Below are 21,751 nucleotides of genomic sequence, written 5' to 3'. Positions count from 1 at the left end.
ATGCACTTTGAAAAGGTCCGTGGGGCTGACTTGAGACTGAATGGTAGGACTCGGAACTGAAAATGGCGTAGAGCAACTTGAAACCTGAGGAATTTTCTATGCTTCCTGGACATTGGAATATGGAAATAGGTGTCCTGTAGATCTATGGAGCACATCCAGTCTCCTTGATGCAAATGAGGGAAGATCTGGTGCAGGGCAAGCATCCGAAACTTTTCTTTTCGGATATATTTGTTCAAGACACGTAGGTCCAGAATTGGTTTGTACTCCACTGATGGGCCTCTTTTTAGGACCAGGAAATATCGAGAATATATCCCCTGGCGCCTCTGATGAACAGGAACGTTTTCTATGGCTTTCTTTTGCAGAAGAGTGTTTACTTCCTCGAGCAAGATGCGATGACCCAAATGGAGTCCTCCGCTCAGAGGAATTGATGGTGGAGGAGTCTTGAATCGTAGCAGATATCCATTCTCGACAATATTCAACACCCATTTGTCGTTGGTTATATGTCTCCTCTCCTCCAGATGACATGTTATACTTCCTCCTACCGGAGTGGCCAATGTGTTTAGTGGAAGCAGTCTCTTGTTGTTTTGGTGGCTGCTTTGAAGTAGGGGCCGGTTGCTTATTGTTCCCTCTTCCTCTACCTGGTCTCCGCTGTGGAAAATGAGACCTCTGCTGCTGTTGGTGACCCTGAGATCACCACTGAGAGGCTTGCCCCCTTTGCTGGAATGGACGTTAATCATAGGAGCGAAAACGCCTACGAAATTATCGACCTGTGCTCCCCCCTCGATGTCGACCTCCTTAAAAGGCGACCTCGTCTTTAACGGGGACTTCGACGTCGATCGTCTATGGCGTTGTGGCGACTTCGATGATGAGCGCTCTCGCCTCCTCGACGTCGACCGCTCTTGTCGTCGTGGTGACTACGACGGCGAACGCTCTGGCCTCCTCGATGTCGACCGCCCTTGCCGTCGTGGTGACTTCGGCGGCGAGCACTCTCGCCTCCTCGACATCGACTCCAATGCTCTCGACGTCGACTGGTCTCAAGACCCCTTCGCCGTCGGCAAGCTTCTCGATGTCGACCTACGGTGAGGCGACGGAGAGTGTCTCGAAGTCGATGGGTGCTTAGACGTCGATGGATGCTTAGACGTCGAACGACCCATAACTTGACCATACCTCGAGCCCGAGGTAGCACACTTCGACGTCAAGGCCTTTCACGACGACGGAGACTCACGCCGTCTCGATGTCGGAGACTATGTAGGCCACTTCTTCGACGGCGGTAACGACGCCAATGGCGAGCAGTCTGGAACCTGCAGTTTCCTTGATGTTGAAGAGGCAGAATAATGCTGGCGATGATGTTCCTGATGAGAGGAGGGCTCCTGACCATCAGGGCCACTTTCCAACCGAGCTGTTACTCTCTCCACTACAGCTTGGAGGCGAATCCTGTCTCTGTCGCAAAGGGTCCTCGCAGAAAACTTTTTACAATGATAACAAGAGTCTATCTTGTGACTCGAAGGAAGACAGGCGATGCACAAGAGTGTGGATCAGAGATGGCCATCTTCTTTCCACAGGCTGGACATTTGCGGAAGAGAGCCGGCATTCTGATAGAAAAACACGAAGAAGTTCTGTCAGAAAATGATGAGAAACTTTGCCAGCACAGGAAGAACCGCAAAAAAAACAAGAAAAATAACAATTCCTGACAGAAAAGTCAGAAAACTGTCAAGCTCCAGGATCCTCACAGAAGGAGCCGCAAAAAAGAACTGACCTAACTGTCACCTGTGGGGCATGATGGGAGCAGAGTGTTCCCTGGAGGTCTTAAAGGCAAAGTGCGTAGAATCTTGTAAGCCTTAAAGGCAAGGTGGCAGTTTTCTTTTATGTACTCAGACAGTTATTCTTATGCAGCCTATGGGCAAAACTGCCTTCAATTACCTGTTTTTTCCTTGTTTTGGGAAATAAAGGATTCATGTATGAAACTATTACAGTGTATGGGCACTAATACAGACAATCTTGAGAGACTTATTGTCATAAAAGTAAAACCTATGTAATCTTGGCTGTTTGCCCTGTTTGTTTTAGTTGGGGCTGCATGTTTACATATATGTAGGTGTATGAGGTTGAAAGATATATTAGATATAGATATATATATATATATACATACATACACACACGCTCTGGGATCCCGCACGTGGGCGGGGATAATTCAATGCTTATGACTATTGATGAGTATCCCTTGGAAGAGAATTGCTACTTTGCTGAGAATGCCAGAAATCCTTGCACAACCACCGTGACTGCAAACACTATGTACTTGTAGGAAGACCTGCGGAGCGCTTTTGTCCAAGGTGGAAACATTCTGATAGAAAGGGAATCAAGCGGGTGACTCGGCAGGCCCAGAGGTCCTCCCTGCACATCACAATTGGTACTCACGGGAGCAGCTCCTCATCTTTGGCCTCATCATATTCTACCGTAAGCTCTGCTCGGCGCCTCTGCTCCTTCTGAAGCACTTCAAGCATCATGTGTCGGGGGCCAGGCAGCAACGACAGTCCTTCAGGAACCTTCAGCTGTGGAAACAGGAAGAAAGATGCTCATGGCACTGCGCTGGAGTAACACCACCAATCACGCTGGTGCAACCCGTCCGACTAATCCAGAGCAACACCCATCAAACCAGCAATACCCAAGTCCACTGATCTAGACTACCACCAATCACACTGCCAAAACCATTGCTTCAGGACACCACCAATCACACTGGCGCTACCCAAACCTCTTATCTAGTGCAAAATTCATCACCCTGGGAATATTCAGCCCACTGATACAGAACAACGTCCATCACACTATTCAATCCATTGCTCAGGAGCAACACTCATCCCACTACTCAACCAACTGCTCCAGGGTAACAAGAAGCACCACCCTTGGGCAATCCAAACCACTGATCTACAGAAACAAACAGGGTATAACCTACACACTGCCCCCCACCTACAACACTCATCATACCACCACACCTGGAGGGCAAAACCCAGTTGACTGCGCGAGTGTTCAGAGCAAGGCCCAGTACAGTGCCCACCCCACTGCTCCAGGGCAGCACCCATCCCAATGCCCCATAGCAACACACAAACCACTGCTCCATGGCAACACCCATCACAATGCCTATCCCAATGCCACATAGCAACACCAACCATAAGACTCAAACCACTGTCCATGTCAGCACCCATCCCAAATGCCCATCCCAATGCACCATAGCAACACCCATCACAATGCCCCATAACAACACCCAAACTACTCCTCCATGGCAACACCCATCACAATGCCCATCCCAATGCCCCATAGCAACACTAACCATAAGACCCAAACTACTGTCCATGGCAGCAATGATGGCTTTCAAGATGGCCATCGGGTGAGGAGCTTCGGCCGGGAGCTCCCGGCCAGGGATCGCCTTTTTGGCATATATCCTCTGAAATCCTCCCTCCATCGACCCTCCCTGCTTACCTGGGGTCTTGTGCGGCGGTTCTCGCCTCCCTGGTCTTCCACTCTTGCACTTGAGACCTCCCATGAAATCGTGATCAATGCTACTGGCGGCGGATCCTGAACAACATGCCCGATGTCCGGTGGAGCTGCCCCTACAGCTATTGAGGAGATCGGCTCCGGTTCACTACCTCAGCCGTCACCTACCCAGCCGGACATTGGGCACAGTGCTCGTTTTCACTCCGCTGGCTCTTATTTCTTCCTTCGCCTCCTAGCAAGCGCCTGCGTGTCTGCCGGTCGGTAGTTTGCTGCATCTCTGCGGAGGCCTGGCTTTGTCGCCATGGTGGCCCCGCCGATTGACACGTCCTTTCCGGACCTTGCTGGGATCTATTGCCTGCGGAGTCTCTCTGGTAACTGCAGCTGGGATGCGTGGCTGCCCGCCTTCCTCTCTGGTCCCGAGATCAGTTGCCTGCCATCCCGCTGCTCATCAGTAATAAAAACAGCGAAAATGCGCGAGGAGGGCTTGCCTTCGCCTCTTTGCTGGTCCGCTACATGGCAGCCTGGAGTCCCGCTGGCACCTTGTCCGGGGGTTTTCGATGGGGAGACGCATGGGTCCTGTCTTCCCCTCGTCAGAGCTGCCTCGAGTGCCGTGACGCAGCTTTTCCTGATCACCGAGATGGCTGATGCGCCCGCCGGACCCATGGATGCTTTCCCCCTATGAGACTGCTGGCTTGCTTCTGTTCTTCTCCGGTCTTCCAATGTGTCGTGGGCTATCTCCCACCTCTTGACTTCCTTCATTATGCATCTGGTATGTGCCCCCTCTCAACCCTGCTCGTGGGGTAGGTTTTTCCTTTTTGGGAACTTTTCACCCGATTTGTATTTGCCCGCAATGCCGCCATTTTTGATTGCGAGGTACCTGGGATCCGGGTGACTGAAACCGCCATCTTAAGGTCTCGTCATTCCCTTGAACTGACTCTTTCTCCTGATCAGCGCCTTGTTCCACCTATGGTCCTGTTCTAATCTACATTTGCCTCCCCTCTTCACCCTCTACCCGCCCTTATTCTCCTTTTCCACTCTATGTAACGTCCTTGCAACAGATGTAATTTGTTTCTGATGTATCTGATGTAACTTTGTAACATTATGCAACTCATGTATAGCGCTCTGATACCTCCGGGTCTAGCCAGCGCTATATAAAACTCACCAAGTAAATAAATAAATAAATAAGACCCAAACCACTGTCCTTGGCAACATCCATGACAATGCCCATCTCAGTGCCCCATAGCAACACCAACCATAAGACCCAAACCACTGTCCACGGCAGCACCCATAGCAATGCCCATCCGAATGCCCCATAGCAACACCCATCACAAAGCCCACTCCGATGCCCCGTAGCAACACAAGCCATCAGACCAAAATCACTGCTCAAGGCAACACCCATCAGAATGCCCATCCTAATGCCCCATAGCAACACCAACCATAAGACCAAAACCACTGTCCATGGCAGCACCCATCCCAATGCCCATCCCAATGCACCATAGCAAAACCAACCATAAGACCCAAACCACTGCTCCATGGCAACACCCATCACAATGCCCATCACAATGACCCATAGCAACACTCACCACAATTCCCCATAGCAACACCAACCATAAGACCCAAACCACTGTCCATGGCAGCATCCATCCTAATCCACCATGGCAACACTAGTTATAAGAGACAAACCACTGTCCATGGCAGCACCCATCCTAATGCCCCATAGTATCACCAAACATAACACCCAAACCACTGCTTCATGGCAAAATCCATTACTCTGACCACCCCCACTTCTCCACAGCAACACCCATCACAATGCCCAACTCCCTGCTCAACAGCAATACCTAAACTCCTGCTCCATGGTAACACCCATCACACTGTCCAGTGCACTTCTCTAAAGACACGCCCATCATACTGAACAACTCATTGCACGAGTGCAAAAAATGCCTTTTGCTCTGCATAACCCATTGCCCCAGATCTTCATCCATCACACTTCGCAACCTGCTGATTAAGGGTAAAGACACACATTGCACTGTCTCTCCTTGCCCCACCCACTGATCCAGGCAATCATCCACTGCAGTGCCCATATCACTGTTCCAAGACAAAATCCACTGATTTCATTGCCCGGATCAGTGCTCCACACAGTACTTGAATTGCACAAAAATAAGTGTCAGGGCCCAAGATAATCCTCAAGAGGCCACTGCAGCGTGCATGCATCCCCCACTGTCTCTGCCACAGCTGCCAAATGCCAACACAAACTATCTGTGTGACAATTCTAGGTCACACAAAGCTGCAAGAGTGGCCTGGACAGGCTGTTATTTTTCTTTTTAATATATATTGAACTTTTAAATGTTGTTTGATGTGCTCACTTTAAAACTAGACAGACAGCGCCCCGAAGTGGTGGAATATATATGTGCCACTGTTTAGAAATAAGTGCTGGTGTGGAGTACCAGCAAACACTGGCAAAAATTATGCAGCAGCTCCAGGTCAAGGCTCACTGCACAAACTAAACCAAGAGAGTTGCGACCACTATTCTACTCAACCCAGTGTTTCAGGGAAACAACACCCACTGCCACAGGGCATCACCAATCGCACTACCCATTCCTCTGCTGCAGGGCCACAACCAGTGCAGTGCACAACCTCCTGCATGGCAGTTACACTTCCCAAACTGCCCAACCAAATGAAATCCACAGCACCACCAACCCCACCGGTTCAAAGAAATACCCTCACTCGTGTACTGTCCTCTAACAGAACTCCTCAGAATGCCACATGCTCTGGCACACGCAGCACCAGACACCTCCATTACTTGAGTGTTTGTTGTCCCTATATGATTCTGAAACTTCATGGACACCAATTGCTTTGCATGCCAAAGAGTTCCCACCCTGAAGGTTAGTTAGGATTTTTAAACAGTACTGTACCTCGATCACCGTCAAAATGAAACCCTTCCACATCTCGCGATATTCTCTGCTGTCAACCTGCCGAAAAAAGGATTAGAAGGAAAATTAGAACTTGCGTTATAGCGTAGAGGAGTAGCATTCACATATTAACTCAGCTGAACCCGCTCGCATTCTGATATATTAATCCCTATATTTACTTGCACCCCTACACTATCCCCGGAATTTAGCAATGTCATAGAACAAAGTTACATGGAACCCAGGCTCAGCAGTACTGTCTCACATTCAGGTGTAAACACCAGTACTGAGCAGAAACCTCACACTCTCAGTCATAGACTCCCACACAGGACAGTTACCGTAAACACTCAGCTCCTTACTCCAGCACTGAGTGGTACCATTACACACCCGGCTATAAGTCCCGATGACCATATACACTCAGTTATAAACGCCAGCATTGGGCCGTAACCTCACCACTGAGTTATAATCACAATCACGACCAATAAACCCACCCAACCAGCTATGATTCCTAGCAGTCTGTAGTAACTACACACACTGTGTTGAAATCACTAACACTAGGCAGTAACCTCACACACTCAGTTATTAACGGCAGCACTGGGCATTAACCTCAGACACTAGGCATTAACCTCAACACTGTTAAAATCACTAACACTAGACAGTAACCTTATACACGCAGTTATTACGCCAGCACTGATCATTAACCTCAAACACTGTGTTAAAATCACTAACACTAGGCAGTAACCTCATACACTCAGTTATTAACGCCAGCACTGGGCATTAACCTCAAACACTGTGTTAAGATCACTAGCACTAGGCAGTAAGTCATACACTCAGTTATTAACGCCAGCACTGAGCATTAACCTCAAACACTGTGTTAAGATCACTAGCACTAGGCAGTAAGTCATACACTCAATTATTAACGCCAGCACTGTTAACCTCAAACACTGTGTTAACATCACTAACACTAGGCAGTAAGTCATACACTCAGTTATTAACGCCAGCACTGGGCATTAAACTCAAACACTGTGTTAAGATCACTTGCACTAGGCAGTAAGTCATACACTCAGTTATTAACGCCAGCACTGGGCATTAACCTCAAACACTGTGTTAAGATCACTAGCACTAGGCAGTAAGTCATACACTCAGTTATTAACGCCAGCACTGGGCATTAACCTCAAACACTGTGTTAAGATCACTAGCACTAGGCAGTAAGTCATACACTCAGTTATTAACACCAGCACTTGGCAGTAATAACAAATGTTTTCTCTCCAGCACTTGACTGTACCCTCGCACTCATTACCAATGTCTCTCCGATGTTAATTTTTTGGGGATACCTTTAAGTGTATGGTTCGGTCCTTCAGTTTCAGGGTCAGCTTGGCTTCTGTTGGGATTTTACAGCTGCTTTCGTCGTCCGATAGAGCCACAAATTCTTCCAAGTTAATGGCATCCACATACTGGAAAACACCAACAAACAGGGAACCATTTATATTGATCCTGAATATATCGCAATTGATTATTAATAATGATAAAGGCAGGAGCGTAATAATTGGGATTTATATAGTGCTTCATATTGCAGATTTATGGATTCTAAACGCTGTAATAAGAATTGGTACTGTGACAAAATGAAATGATACCCAGTCAATCGTCCTCCTATGGTTGAGAGTCTGAAGTGGCGCGGTCATGCTTCCACCTTATTGTTAATTGGAAAGCACATTTCATACTGACAAGTTGTGCCGACTTTCAAACAAAGACTGTGATTGGCTCTGCCTCTGCAAGCACACCTGGATATTAGACATCCGCCTCAAGTTGTTGCCTGGCAGCACTGGTTCATTTCCGATTCCTTGTGATGCAGGACTCGGACAGAAGTGGTCCCATACCCCTAAGTACCACTACCGAAACTGACCCATTGGTGCAGATCATGCAACTCCTACAGCTTGGAAAAACATAATGCTCCGCCCACACGGTGAGGTTTTAATCATCCATCCCACTGTAGCCACGGTGAGCTCCCGTATCGGGTACAAGTAAAACCCTTAAGTCGCAAATACCAAAAATTCAAAGTTACGACAAAGGTTAGTAGGATTGCAAAGTTTGGGCTCAGGGTTAGTTTTGTTCTTAAAATCCAGCAATAGAGGTAGAGTAAATTTGGGGGCTAGTGGTATCCTTGGGATCAGGATTTGGGTCAGGCATAAGGTCAGTATTAGACCGAGGGCCTACGGTTGGCATTGGACTGAGGTTCAAGCTAGCCATGGCACTGGTCCATCAAATATTGAGCTTTTTCCAGATTACAGTAATACATTTTACAATTGTTTTATTATGTTATTCCTATTTGCATAGTGCACCTATTAGCGCTTGCAGATAGGTGGGCTATGCCCCCCCCCCCCAGTGGGTGGGTACTTGAAGAGATAGGTCTTCAGATTTTTGTAGGACTTTTGAAGTGATGAGTAGGGTCTGATGTGCTGTGGCAGGTCGTTGCAGGCTGACGGGGCGATGTGAGAGAATGCACGCCTTCCAGTTCTTTTCTTGCGTATCCGGGGTACCTGTGATAGTGACAGTCCTGCGGATCAGAGGTGTCTGGTGGGGTGGTGGAAGTGTATGCAGCTATTGAGGTAGGTGGGGCCTAGGTTGCATAGTGCTTTGTATGTGTGTGGAGTAGTTTGAATTGAGTGCACTTGCATATGGCAAGCATTGCAGTGCTTTGAGGTGTGGAGAGATGTGGGTGCGGCGAGGTAGGTTGAGGATGAGTCTTGGTGCCATGTTCCGGATGGTTTGCAGCCTGTTCAGGAGTTATTTGGTGCTCCCTGCATAGAGATTGTTGCCACAGTCGAGACTGCTGGTAATCAGGGCCGGTGTTACTGTTTCCTGGTGTTTTCCGGGAGCCACTTTAAGATTTTTTTGGCATCCTCAGCATGTGGAAGCAGGTGGAGGTCACCACGATTATCTGGGCAGGCATCAAATTTGTCATTTAGTCCTAGGTTCCTGGAGTGAGTGATGGGGGCTAGTGTGGGGCCGAGGTTTGCTGGCTAGCAGGTGGAGTCCCATGAAGTGGTCTTCTTTTCAAATATCACTACTTTGATCTTGTCCATGTTGAGCTTTATGCAGTGGACAAGGATCTGGTGAAGCTGTTTTTGGCTGCGGGGATCTTGTCAGAAAAGGAGAGTACCAGTTGAGAGTTGTCCGCATGTGAAAGAATGTTGAATGTTCATGTGATCTGATGAGGTCTGCCAGTGGGGTCATGTAGATGTTCAATAGGGTTGGGGAGTGAAAGGTGACCCTTGAGGGACTCTACATACAAGGTTCTTGGCTTCCAACTTGTATGGTGGCAGGCTGACTCTTTTAGTTCTTCGTGTAAGAAAGGAGCAGATCCACTTGAGGGCGGGTCTCTGGATGCCTACTTCATGAAATTAACTGATGAGGGGATAGTGGGAGACTGTGTTGAGGGTTGCGGAGAGGTCGAGCAGGATAAGGGCCGCTATTTCTCCTAGGTCGAGGATGATCTTGATGTCGTCGGTCGCTGCGAGTTTTGATATTTTGTTTTCCATGCCACTGTTTTTAGGCATTACAATTGAGGTACTCTGGCCCACCCTGGTGCCACCACTTTGGTTTTAGGAAGGATCCAATTAAGGCAAGTGTGGAAGATGTCACCCTGCTGTCTAAGCTATGGTGTCACCATGCACAGTGATGGAAAGTGGAGGTCCTCAGGCAAGAACACTGTCCTTATCCCCACCTGTGGGCAGTGGCTGCTCTGTGAACGAGTCCTTTGTACATCAGACATGGGTACCATACATTACAACAGAAAATATAGATGGGAGACCGGTCATCTCACCTCTGCACCTGTGCATTCAATCGCTTTTAACTCATGAACCTATAAGGACTGTCACATACGGTACCTGCGAGTCTTTATGGTGGTTGTAGAAGTAAAGCGCATTTCCCAAGAGTCCAGACCAGAACTTCTTGTAGACCTGAAAACAGAAATGAGAAAGAATGATCAGTGTTTTAATAAGAATGGAGGAGGCAGGGTGTATAAGTACTTTTATCATTTTATTTTCAAAGGTGTATTTAGCGCTGACCATATCACTTCAAAGACCAAACAGTTTTCACATTAGTAAGCATCTTGCTTACAAATAACGGGCATAAAATGACAGCGCAATGACATCTTGACTTTAGGACATCTTAACCTCCGGTAAACCTTCAAGAAGACTGAAGGACTAGAGGGTTTTAAACATTGAAGGCTATGGGTGAAAGTACATTACAGGGAATCTCGGCAAAAGAAGAACTGTGATGTAGCATAGCTACCCCTGTGAAGTCCCAGAAAGGACAGGTTTGATCTGGCCAAGTGCTACCTTTCAGGCTACTCAGCTGGAAGAAGCCTCTCAATATGGATTTGGTGGTCCCCAGTATTGAAGGCCACCAACTGGGCTAGCAAAGTTAAGGTCCTCTAAGGCCGCCATCCATGTCCCACCAGAGGTCATCCAAGCAACCGATGGTTCCATCCCACGTGGGTGTCACAAGGATGCCGTGCCTGAGCCCAGTGGTTATAGGACACGTCATCAAAGTCAATAACATATGGGCCTATTGTGATACTTCATCCAGTAACATCTCCCATCAATGCTTCATCATGGTCTTTTTTTGGTGGACGTTCTACTACTGTGCAAGATTTGATGATGTCAGCCTCTTTTCCGCAGATCCCACTAATGACATCACTATTGTCTTGGCTCACACTAATGACTCAACTGTCTTCTTCTGAACCTACATGACTAGTGTCACTTTTTTTGTCCGGGCACATACTGATGGCGTAACTTTTCTCCTGGGCTCACATTCATGACCTCACACTCTTCTCCTGTCCATAGTTTAATGATGTCACTTTCTCCTCCTGTGTATGATTTGATGATGTCATCCTCTTTGCCTGGGCTCCCTCTTGTCCAGGCTCACACTGATGACCTCACTCTCTTCTTCTGAGCCTACATAGATGATGTCACTTTCTTCTTCTAACCATAGTAAGGTAAACTGCTGACGAGGGAATCATTCCAACCAAAAATACAAAAGTAGTTTGTATGCCCAACAAGTGGCATCTAAAATCAAAGTCTGTCTTCCATATGATGATTTTATAAATAGAGTTAAACCAAACAAAAGGTTCAAATATACTCTGAAGGGTCAATATAACTATCCATCTTTCACAGAGAACAAACTCAACGTCGACAGTGGAATCAAAAATGGAACAGAGAGATGGGCTTGTCGTCGACATTTCGATCTTAAGTGGTATCAATCAGCGAGACCATCCACAAACCAGGACACTAATCACCAACCAACACAATAAAGTTAAAACAAGAAATCCCTAGTGCCTTAAAGTTAAAACAGACTAGTGACTCACAATTGAATTAGCTGTGGATTCGAATGTGTGAGAGTTGGTAGTTCTAAAAAACAATATATAAAATAAAAAGATATTGTTAGGTCCCGCACATGGACGAATGAGTATCCTAGTGACGTAAGGGATAAACTCACCTCTCTTGAATTAATCACTAAAGACACTTCACTAGTAAGCAGCACTGTAAAAAATATAATATACAGTGATCAGTGCCACTGAGCCGCCGTGTACAACAAAGAGGCCACAACTGGCCTACCCGCTAATACAGAGAACTTACTTTGAGTGAGAACTTACATCAATAGATGGCTCCCATGTTTAAACCTTATTGTCTTAAGAGGTGTGTAATGTCCAGGTTTGTGTGCATTGGTTTTTATTATCCTTTATTTCATTTGCACTTTTGGTGATTCAGTCTTTCCTTGCTTTTGCTTTTTTCCACTGGATTGTGCACTTAATGTAGAGTGGCGTTAGTTATCATCACAACAGGTGAATCATGCTTCAAGGCAGGCATAATTCTTATATAATTTAACATTGTTGTTTCTATATCTTTGACTAGTTGGGGGGGTCTTTCCTGTATCTCCGCATAAATCATATTGGTGCTTGGGAGGGTCTTGCGGATTGATACTTGAGACCAAAGCGTCGACAGCAAGCCCATCTCATTCTTCCATTTCTGATTTCACTATCAATGTTGAGTTTGTTCTCCATGAAAGATGGACACTTAAACTGACCCTTTGGAGAGTTTTTTTTATATACATTGACAGATGGAGTCGTGTAACTTGCAGTATAATTCAGAATTGGCATTGTCAATGTATGTTAAGATACTTTCTATATTGAGCCCCTGCCCTACAGTTTGTGAATATATTATCTTAATGATTCCATCAATGGATGTGCTTGTCATATATTTGATCCTTTCCATTCATAAAATCACCATATGAATGACAGATTTTGCTTCTAGATGCCACTTAAAGAGCAGCCACATTACTTTTATATTTTGCATGTTTTGTTTGAATGATTCCCTTGCCAGCAGTTTACAATACTTAGTTAGGTACCCAAGCGCAAAAGGGGTTATTCGTGTGCTGTTTTAGTTGAATCACTTTCTTCTTCTAAGCACACACTGATGGCGTAACTCTTCTCCTGGGCTCACATGGCACTCTTTCCGCCTGTGTACGATTTGATGAAGTCCCTGTTTGCCTGGGCCACACTGATGAGGTCTATCCCGCCCACACTGGGGTTGCTATTACATCTCTTGTACTGCCTTTGTTGATGTCATTTTTCCTCCTCTGCTGTACTGGCGAGGGCTTATTTCTATGTCTAACACCTGTTGGTGGCATCAACTCACCTTTTACTTTTGCTCTGTCCATGCTTTCATCATCTGCTCTGTCGCTCCGCCCTGACTGACCTGCCTGAAAGGATCCCCGACCCTGGCGAGCAGGGTTCCCGGGGCAGCGCGGGGCCCTGGGTGTGTCTGGAATGCACCTCTTCCGAACCAGGGGGTTTGGTAACAACACGGAAGTAATTTACTATATCTGCGACTGCGGTGTAACATGAGGGCTGGCTCTAGGGCGAGCGACCTGTTATCCCCCCCCCCCCACCCGTTGCTGACTTCAGGGGGCGCCATGTTTGCAAGCTTATTTTCATTTTAAAAGCACCTACTGCCCCGTTCCTGGCCTCCAGAAATTTTCAGGCAACAATAAAAATGTCAAGATAACTGTTGATAATTGTTTTTCCTGGAAAGAGATCGGAGTGTTCACAAGTTGAGATTTGGACTGCTCATAAATTAACAGGAAGGATTAATAGGCCTGCGCAAAGAACATGTACCATGCAGATCATAAAGTGCAAATAATGTAAATAGGTCAGTGGGTTACTGCTTTTCTAAGAGACATCCTTTTGTTACTTGCAGTTTATTAGTTAACATCCTAATATCGAACAGTGAATTATTAACTGCCATCGAAGAATTGCAAGCACACTGCAAAGTATAGGTTAGAGCAAAGATTAATGCTGCAAAAAGGGTTCAATTGGGCAGAAATCAATTCTTATCACTAAAGAGAAACCCAAACTATGGTGTTCAGTTTTCAATTCTGAGTTTGTGCTTTTCCAGACCAAGCACTCTTAAACTACCCCGCCTACCATTAGATTATTTTATGATTTATTGATTTAGACCTCTACTGAGGTCAACAATAAAATTTGAAAACTAACCTGCCGACCAGTATGGATCACACGTCACTCCTGCGCCTTGTAGTCCTTTGTCTTATGTAATATTTCCTATACACTGATTTACACACGGATGATTGTTTGTCTCTGTGTAGTGTGTGGGATGTAAAATGCTCTAACACCCTACACTGATATGAGTGGCGCTATATAACAAATTAAATGCATCTGAAAGAGAGTGGTTATGGAGACTTTTTAAATACTATTTTCACTTACCTTTAGTTTGCAATTTATGGTTGTTGCAAAGTAATGATCTTTGGCTTCGAGAAATATGTGTTTAGTCTGTTGCCCTGCACCATTAACCCCTGGTTATTTATCTGCTGCTGGGAGGGTATAGGGAGAGGAAGAACAGGGGCGTGCCTTTATCATACATGCCAACCCTACCGATTCGGTCGGGAGACAACAGATTTCAAGGCCAGTCCCATGCCTTCCAGTTCCTGCATGGCTTCAGCCGACAGGGACTGGTCTTGTGTGACTCGATTTGTGCACTGCCAGTAACCAGCTCCCGCAGGCGCGTGCACAACATTTTCGTCACGCTCTCGCTGCCTACCATAACGCTTTCTCTGTTTTCCTGACAGTTAATGAAAAAAACATATATTTGCATTTCTGATACCGGATCCTGCAGCAGCACACTTTAAGTCGCATACATGAGAATAGACCCGATTCCAGCCTCAATAAAAGTCAATAGGAGAATATATTCTCATGACAATTTTTTTTTTTTAATGTTGGCATGTATGCTTTATGCATATTTTCACTGCTGTGCTATGTTAATTGGGGTGGGGCTCAGCTTGTCATGTAATTGATGTTCTGTGTGTGATGGTGTTAGGTTACCATAAAAATCAATGCATTTTGTCATAAAAACCCTTGATTACTTCAGCTAAAAACTGTCTTCAATCTGCTTTCAACCTTATAGTGATGTGGCCTCTAGCTAACTGTGAACTCTCAACACATCAAACGTGCTCTCCAGTCTAGGCCACAACACCCCAGATGTGGTCTCTGGACATGGACACCGCACTCCTGAGGTGGGCTCTCCATATCACAGAGGTGGCTTCCAGACGTGGACACAATACACTTAAAGTGGACTCACATCTCGCCAGTGGGGCCTCCAGAATTCGACACAACCCTCCAGATGTTCCCTACAGACTAGGCCACAACACCCCAGATGTGGTCTCTGGACATGGACACCGCACTCCTGAGGTGGCCTCTCCATATCACAGAGGTGGCTTCCAGACGTGGACACAATACACTTAAAGTGGACTCACATCTCTCAAGTGGGGCCTCCAGATTTCGACACAACCCTCCAGATGTTCCCTACAGACTAGGCCACAACACCCCAGATGTGGTATCTGGACATGGACACCGCACTCCTGAGGTGGCCTCTCCATATCACAGAGGTGGCTTCCAGACGTGGACACAATACACTTAAAGTGGACTCACATCTCGCCAGTGGGGCCTCCAGATTTCGACACAACCCTCCAGATGTTCCCTACAGACTAGGCCACAACACCCCAGATGTGGTATCTGGACATGGACACCGCACTCCTGAGGTGGCCTCTCCATATCACAGAGGTGGCTTCCAGACGTGGACACAATACACTTAAAGTGGACTCACATCTCTCCAGTGGGGCCTCCAGATTTCGACACAACCCTCCAGATGTTCCCTACAGACTAGGCCACAACACCCCAGATGTGGTATCTGGACATGGACACCGCACTCCTGAGGTGGTCTCTCCAAATCACAGAGGTGCATTCTAGACATGGACACAATACACTTAAAGTGGACTCACATCTCGCCAGTGGGGCCTCCAGATTTCGACACAACCCTCCAGACGCGCCCTACAGACTTGGACACAACACGCCAGTGTTGGCCTTCAGACACCGATGAAAACAATAAGGGGATTGGTGAAATGCTTGAACTAATCTCAGCCACTGGTTATCACCTGGTGTTTCAATAGCGCCTAGACGCCAATGGTGTGGCGCTGGGCCTCCATTTGTGGTAGGACGGGTAGAGGGTCTCCTGTGCTGGAAGAGTTAGGAACAGTACTCCCTCTGTGTCACTGGTTGCAAGTGGGGCGCACCGGCCCTTATTATTGGGGACCTGCACTCGTTTTTCCTCATCAGACTTTCACCCAGAGCAAGAGGAAAACACGAAAGGGGGGAGAAGGAGGAAGAGATGCACGAAGAAACAGTACCAAAGAGAGGAAGCAGGGAGGAAAAGCAAGAGTGAGGCCCGGTGGGAGATGGAAGGGGCATGGTGTGGAGTCATCCCGGGGATTCGGCACCCCGATGCTCGTAGCATTTGCCGCGGGCCCTCTGCACTTTTTGTTTTACAAATGAAGCACTGGTCGGTTGTGGTTCCCACATCGAGTGCCTGAATCTAGGTTGTCAGGTGCCACGGAGTTGTGTGTCAGAGAGAGGTATGTTGTTCTACGTTGCTCATTTTTCTTACACTCACGCCACGCTGAGGCCCTCGAGGCGAGGAGTGAGGCGAAAGGGTTCCTGACACGCACGCACTGAGTTATGCAGACAGTTCCACAGCAGTAATATCTGCCGCCAGGAACTGCACTCAGAAAATAGGTCTTGAAATAGCCCTCCGTGCTACCGCTTAAACCGTGCGCCACCCTCCGCCTGGAGACACGCAGGGGAAAGTGCAAGAGTAGGCTCGGGGCAGGAAGAAAATCCGCGAATACCTTCAGTTGTTATGTAGGCCATTTCCTGGTAAGCTACCCTGAACTTGTGTCACTCTGGCAGGGCACGCGCACTCCCAGCAAACTCTGCAAGCCCTCTTCTGTAACACCACATCTCGCCACACTCAGAAGGGCCGCCGAGCTCACGCACACCGAATGCACCCTTTCACAAGACACACACACGCCAGCACACGCAGTGAAGGTTATGTGCCTACGCATCACTATATGAACACAAAGAAGAGAGGTGCCGCGGTCCGTCATGTCCTCTCTCTGTCAATACTCTCAAATCAAGTATGAAAACGAGGTGGGTGAGGGTCTGTGCGTCCTGGAAAACGACCAACCTAGCCTAGAACTTATGAAGAGCCTAGAACTTATGAAGAGCCTAGAACTTTAAGAATACCCTAGAACTTAAGAAGAGACTAGAACTCATGAAGAGCCTAGAGCTTATGAAGAGCCTAGAACTTAAGAATAGCCTAGAACTTATGAAGAGCCTAGCGCTTAACAGCCTAGAACTTATGAAGAGCCTAGAGCTTAATAGCCTAGAACTTAAGAATAGCCTTGAACTTATGAAGAGCCAAGAACTTATGAAGAGTCAAGAACTTATGAAGAGCCTATAACTTATGAAGAGCCTATAACTTAAGAATAGCCTAGAACTTAAGAATAGCCTAGAACTTATTTAGAGCCTAGATCTTGAAAAATAGCCTAGAACTTATGAAGAGCCAAGAACTTATGAAGAGCCAAGAACTTGAAAATAGCCTGAAAGAATAGCCGAGTGTGGATTTTCAGACAGCTCTACTGTTAGCAACATCATACTACACATACTACACATGCACACTGGCTAACACGGACATTCACATGGAGGTAAGGATACACAGAGACAAAGCGAACCAGATGTGTACATTCTCACATACACAGTCACTCATAGGCACCTACTACAAAGTACCTACTAGCAGTATTCAGACACTGGAATGCGCAAACCTCAGACAGACACCGGCAAATGCAGTGAAGGACATGCTGACGTGCACAGACACTCACTGATACCCACCAGCACATGGAGAAAAGGTCATAACCCCCGTGACATGGACCTGTACACCCACAAACACTTACGCACACAAAGACACAGATGACGAAATACATCCTAGAATGATACAGTGATGTGTACAAATCTCACAGACATTAAACCAGCACATGCAGACACAGTGACGGTTAGGTGTGCAGACAGAGACAGAAACACTGGCACTTACCATAAAGTACCTACTAGCATACATGCACCATATCAGCACATGCAGAAACAAAAACCTGCTTGCTCACACAGTCCCACTATCATGTACAAACAAACATTCACTCGCACCCTCTGTAACGTACACACTAGCATGTACACACAGTGACATGTACAAACCTAAGAGTCACGCACAAGCGCACACACACATACATCTCAGACACAATGGCACTTACATGTGCAGACGCAAACAGATAAGAACATACTGTGAAGTACATATACACCACAGACAAACATGCATGCTGATTCAGTCCCACTAACATGTACAGACACATACACTGGCACACACAAACTGGCACACTGTGAGGTGCATACTATTTTGTAGACACAGTGACAGGTACAAGCCTCAAACACACACCAGCACTGGCAGAGATGTACCTATATTTGCAGAAATTGTGACAGTAATATGTACAGACACAAATACTCACACACTGGCACATACAGTGAAGCACATTCTAGCATGCAGACACAGTGACATACAAACCCCCCTAGAAAGGATTAGAAGAGTCACGAACACTACACGGCAAGGACTGGCATACATCATATAGGCTTTAAGAAGAAGACAAGCCCTGAATCTGCACAGGACTCTTGAGAGACGCCATTTACACGTATCGGCATAGGTCAGACAGGTTAGGTGGACGCCAACCAGTCTCAACCCCTACTTGCAAAACTACATACAGAGATAGCTAATAACACAAACACACAGATTTTAGAGCTAATATTGAGATGCAACTCTTCTAAGCTGTTGTTGTAGAATGGTACATATTCATAAGAAATAGCTGATGTGTTTTGGCAAAAAAGGCTTCATCAGGGCTCACGTCTTCAAATAACCATTTATCAAGATGCAGCAAGGTTACTTTGTATATCGTTAGAGTATAGGAACTAACCTTGACATGGCCCGAAAGCCCAGACAATCCAGACCCAGGGCTCCCACACCGACCAACTTCAAACTTCTAAAACATCCTATCGGGTCCTCAACCCTCCATGCGAACCAGTTTACAGAGTCCTACTAAAATTGACGCAGAGATCCTGTCACAGAGTCACACAAGAACCAAAGCCTCTGCGCCCTGGGTACAGAGTCTCCTAAGAAAGGATGCTGAGATCCAGACTCAAAGACCTACAAGAACCAAAGCCGCAATGTCCGCAGAAGAAGCAGCGGGTCTAGCATCCACATACGACTCTCCTCCCAGTGCCTCCCCTAAATCCAAAATTCAAGTAATCACGGGCTTCAGAAGAGACTTCCCCCCCGACTAAAACCACAAGACCCCCTCCCTTCCTCACCTCCATACCTAGGGCCCCATCTGAAAGGAATCTCAGCAAAAAGGGCTCTCCACTAACTGCATGCTCATTAACTGCAGATCAGCCTCTAAGCATGCAACGGAATTAGCAGAAGCCATCCTCTCTCAGGACAGACATTGCGTTCATCACGGAGATGTGGCTAAATGAAATCTCCCCACCATGCTTGGATATGCTTGTGCCCCCAGGTTTCACTATTATCAAAAAAGATAGAAAAGATCAACGAGGTGGAGGTGTAGCTATCATTCACAAGGACTACATCGACATCATTGAGATGGACACTTGCAAGTATAGCTCCTTTGAATGTCTTACCGTCAACATCAAGACTAAGGATAATAATACAATACTATGTCACCTTCTCTATCACCCACCAGGCAACACCCCCACATTCGGGGAACACTTCTCTGACTTGATTGCCCATTGTGCACTCGGAGACGCTAACAATCTAATCCTTGGTGACCTTAACCTATGCTGGAACGAATCAAACAACACGCTAATTCAAACTCTAAACAATCTTCTCTGTGACAATAATCTATCTCAACACTGTTCAGAGGAAACTCACAATAAAGGAGCAACCTTGAATGCCATCATCGCTCATCGAGACGCAATTACGATTGACTACATTCTTCCCATGGACTGGTCGGATCACCACATGATCTTATTCCACATCAACCAAAGAGTGCTATCCCTGCCACCCGTACAACACTCACCCAAATGGTCTAGAAATCTCACCCAGATTCCCCTTGGCGTCATGGAAGAAATACTAAGTTCACTCCTCCCCAGCGGCAATGACCACCTCTCCACAACCAATCTCACCTCGCTCTATAACTCGAATATGGTGGTCTTGCTTGATCAACTAGCACCCCTGAAATAAAAAAAAAGCAGAGCTATTTCGTCCAGATCATGGTTCGACTCAGACATCAACGTGGAAAGGAGACTATTAAAAGCCGCAGAAAGATGCAGGAGGAACAATCCTACTACTATCCACCGCGATCAACTCAGAACAGTCCGGAAAAAGTACAACAGTCACATCAAGAACAAAAAATCCACGTTTTTCCATTCCGCACTGGATAGCGCAAAAAACAGATCCAAGGAGCTCTTTAACATCATCAGACAACATTCCTCCAAACCCGCTACGTCCTTAGTGCAGGCATCCAAAGAACTTCGCGACAACTTCGCCAATTTCTTCAATAACAAGATCTCCAAGATCGAGCGCTCACTGGAAATCATTAGCGCCCCCCTTTCCAATAGAAGCCCATCTGGGGCGTATGGTAGCGCTCCCTTACCCCACACTAAACCCTGGTTACTCTTCCATCCCATTCTAGAAGCTGAGATAGTCAATCTCCACCTCCATGCCTTCATCTCACGTCCTAGACCCTCTACCCACACAACTGACCAAAAAGCTGAAACTCTCCTTAGCCCCACTCTGTTGCAAGATTATAACCAGCTCCCTAAAAAGCGGAATCGTTCCAGACTGCCTCAAAGTGGTACAAGTCACCCCACTGCTGAAAAAACCTGGCTTGGATATAAACGATTTGAATAACTTCAGACTCGCCTCTAACCTTCCTCTTCCATCCAAAATCCTAGAAAGTTGTGTACTCCAACAATTAACTCAACACATGGACAGCATTATCCCCCTTGACTCCCACCAGTCTGGATTTAGGAAAGGCTGCAGCACAGAAATCGCGATCCTTACCATCATCGATGATATCCACAAATCACTTGACTCAGACCAATGCTGTCTCCTCATTCTCCTAGACCTAGCGGCAGCATTCGACATGGTAGATCACAAACGTCTCATCAAGGCTCTCCATGAAAGGGCTGGACTTGATGAGGTGGTCCTCAAATGGTTCTCCTCCTTCCTACACAATCGCTCCCAGAGAATCAAAATCAAAAACTTTGAGTCCGACCTCCACCTAGTCAGTAGGAGAGTCCCTCAAGGGTCAGTGCTCTCCCCCCAACTCTTCTACATTTACATGGAACCCCTCACCACCCTTTCAAAAAAGCTAATATTCCCTTCCATCTATATGCTGACGATACTCAGATTTACTTGGAAATCTCCTCTGTTAAAGACATTCAAAGACTCAACAGCATACTAAGTACAATTATGGCTGTCAAGTAACCACTTGAAACTAAATCCTGACAAAACCGAATTACTCCTCATATCGAACAAAGAAGAGATCCCCCAAATAGTCGATTGGTTAAAAGCTATCGATGTGCTTAATGGGAACCTCACCCTGGCCGACTTGGCATCACGCTAGACCCGAAACTGGACATGACCAAACACATTAGGAACTCGGCTAAGAGCGCCTTCCTCAACCTGAAGCTACTGAACAAAATAAAACCTTTCATCCCGCCCAAAGATCTCAAACAAGCCACCCAATGGTGCTGTCAAGATTAGACTATGGAAATGCAGTTCTCTCGGGAATAGCTAAATCACATCTTGCTCCTCTGAAAATAACTTTCAACGTGTCTGCCAGAATGGTCACCGGAATCAAGAAATTTGATCACATCTCACCTGCACTCATAGGAC

General features: G+C 46.6%; 1 protein-coding gene across 3 annotated transcripts in view; it reads right to left on the bottom strand.

Moving 5' to 3' along the window:
• STAP2 (signal transducing adaptor family member 2) overlaps positions 1-21,751 on the bottom strand; it is a 236,553-nt gene that overhangs the window by 124,023 nt on the left and 90,779 nt on the right. For all 3 annotated transcript variants that reach the window (XM_085638762.1, XM_085638760.1, XM_085638761.1), the window contains exons 2-5: positions 10,277-10,348; positions 7,724-7,843; positions 6,396-6,452; positions 2,413-2,546 (exon numbers count right to left, since the gene is read on the bottom strand). In XM_085638762.1, the coding sequence (XP_085494888.1) occupies positions 2,413-2,546; positions 6,396-6,452; positions 7,724-7,843; positions 10,277-10,348 (383 nt within the window). The remainder of the gene's footprint in view (positions 1-2,412; positions 2,547-6,395; positions 6,453-7,723; positions 7,844-10,276; positions 10,349-21,751) is intronic.

The sequence above is a fragment of the Triturus cristatus genome, chromosome 12, assembly GCF_964204655.1.
Source record: "Triturus cristatus chromosome 12, aTriCri1.1, whole genome shotgun sequence".
Lineage (NCBI taxonomy): Eukaryota > Metazoa > Chordata > Amphibia > Caudata > Salamandridae > Triturus > Triturus cristatus.
This window is presented reverse-complemented; position numbering and strand designations above follow the sequence as displayed.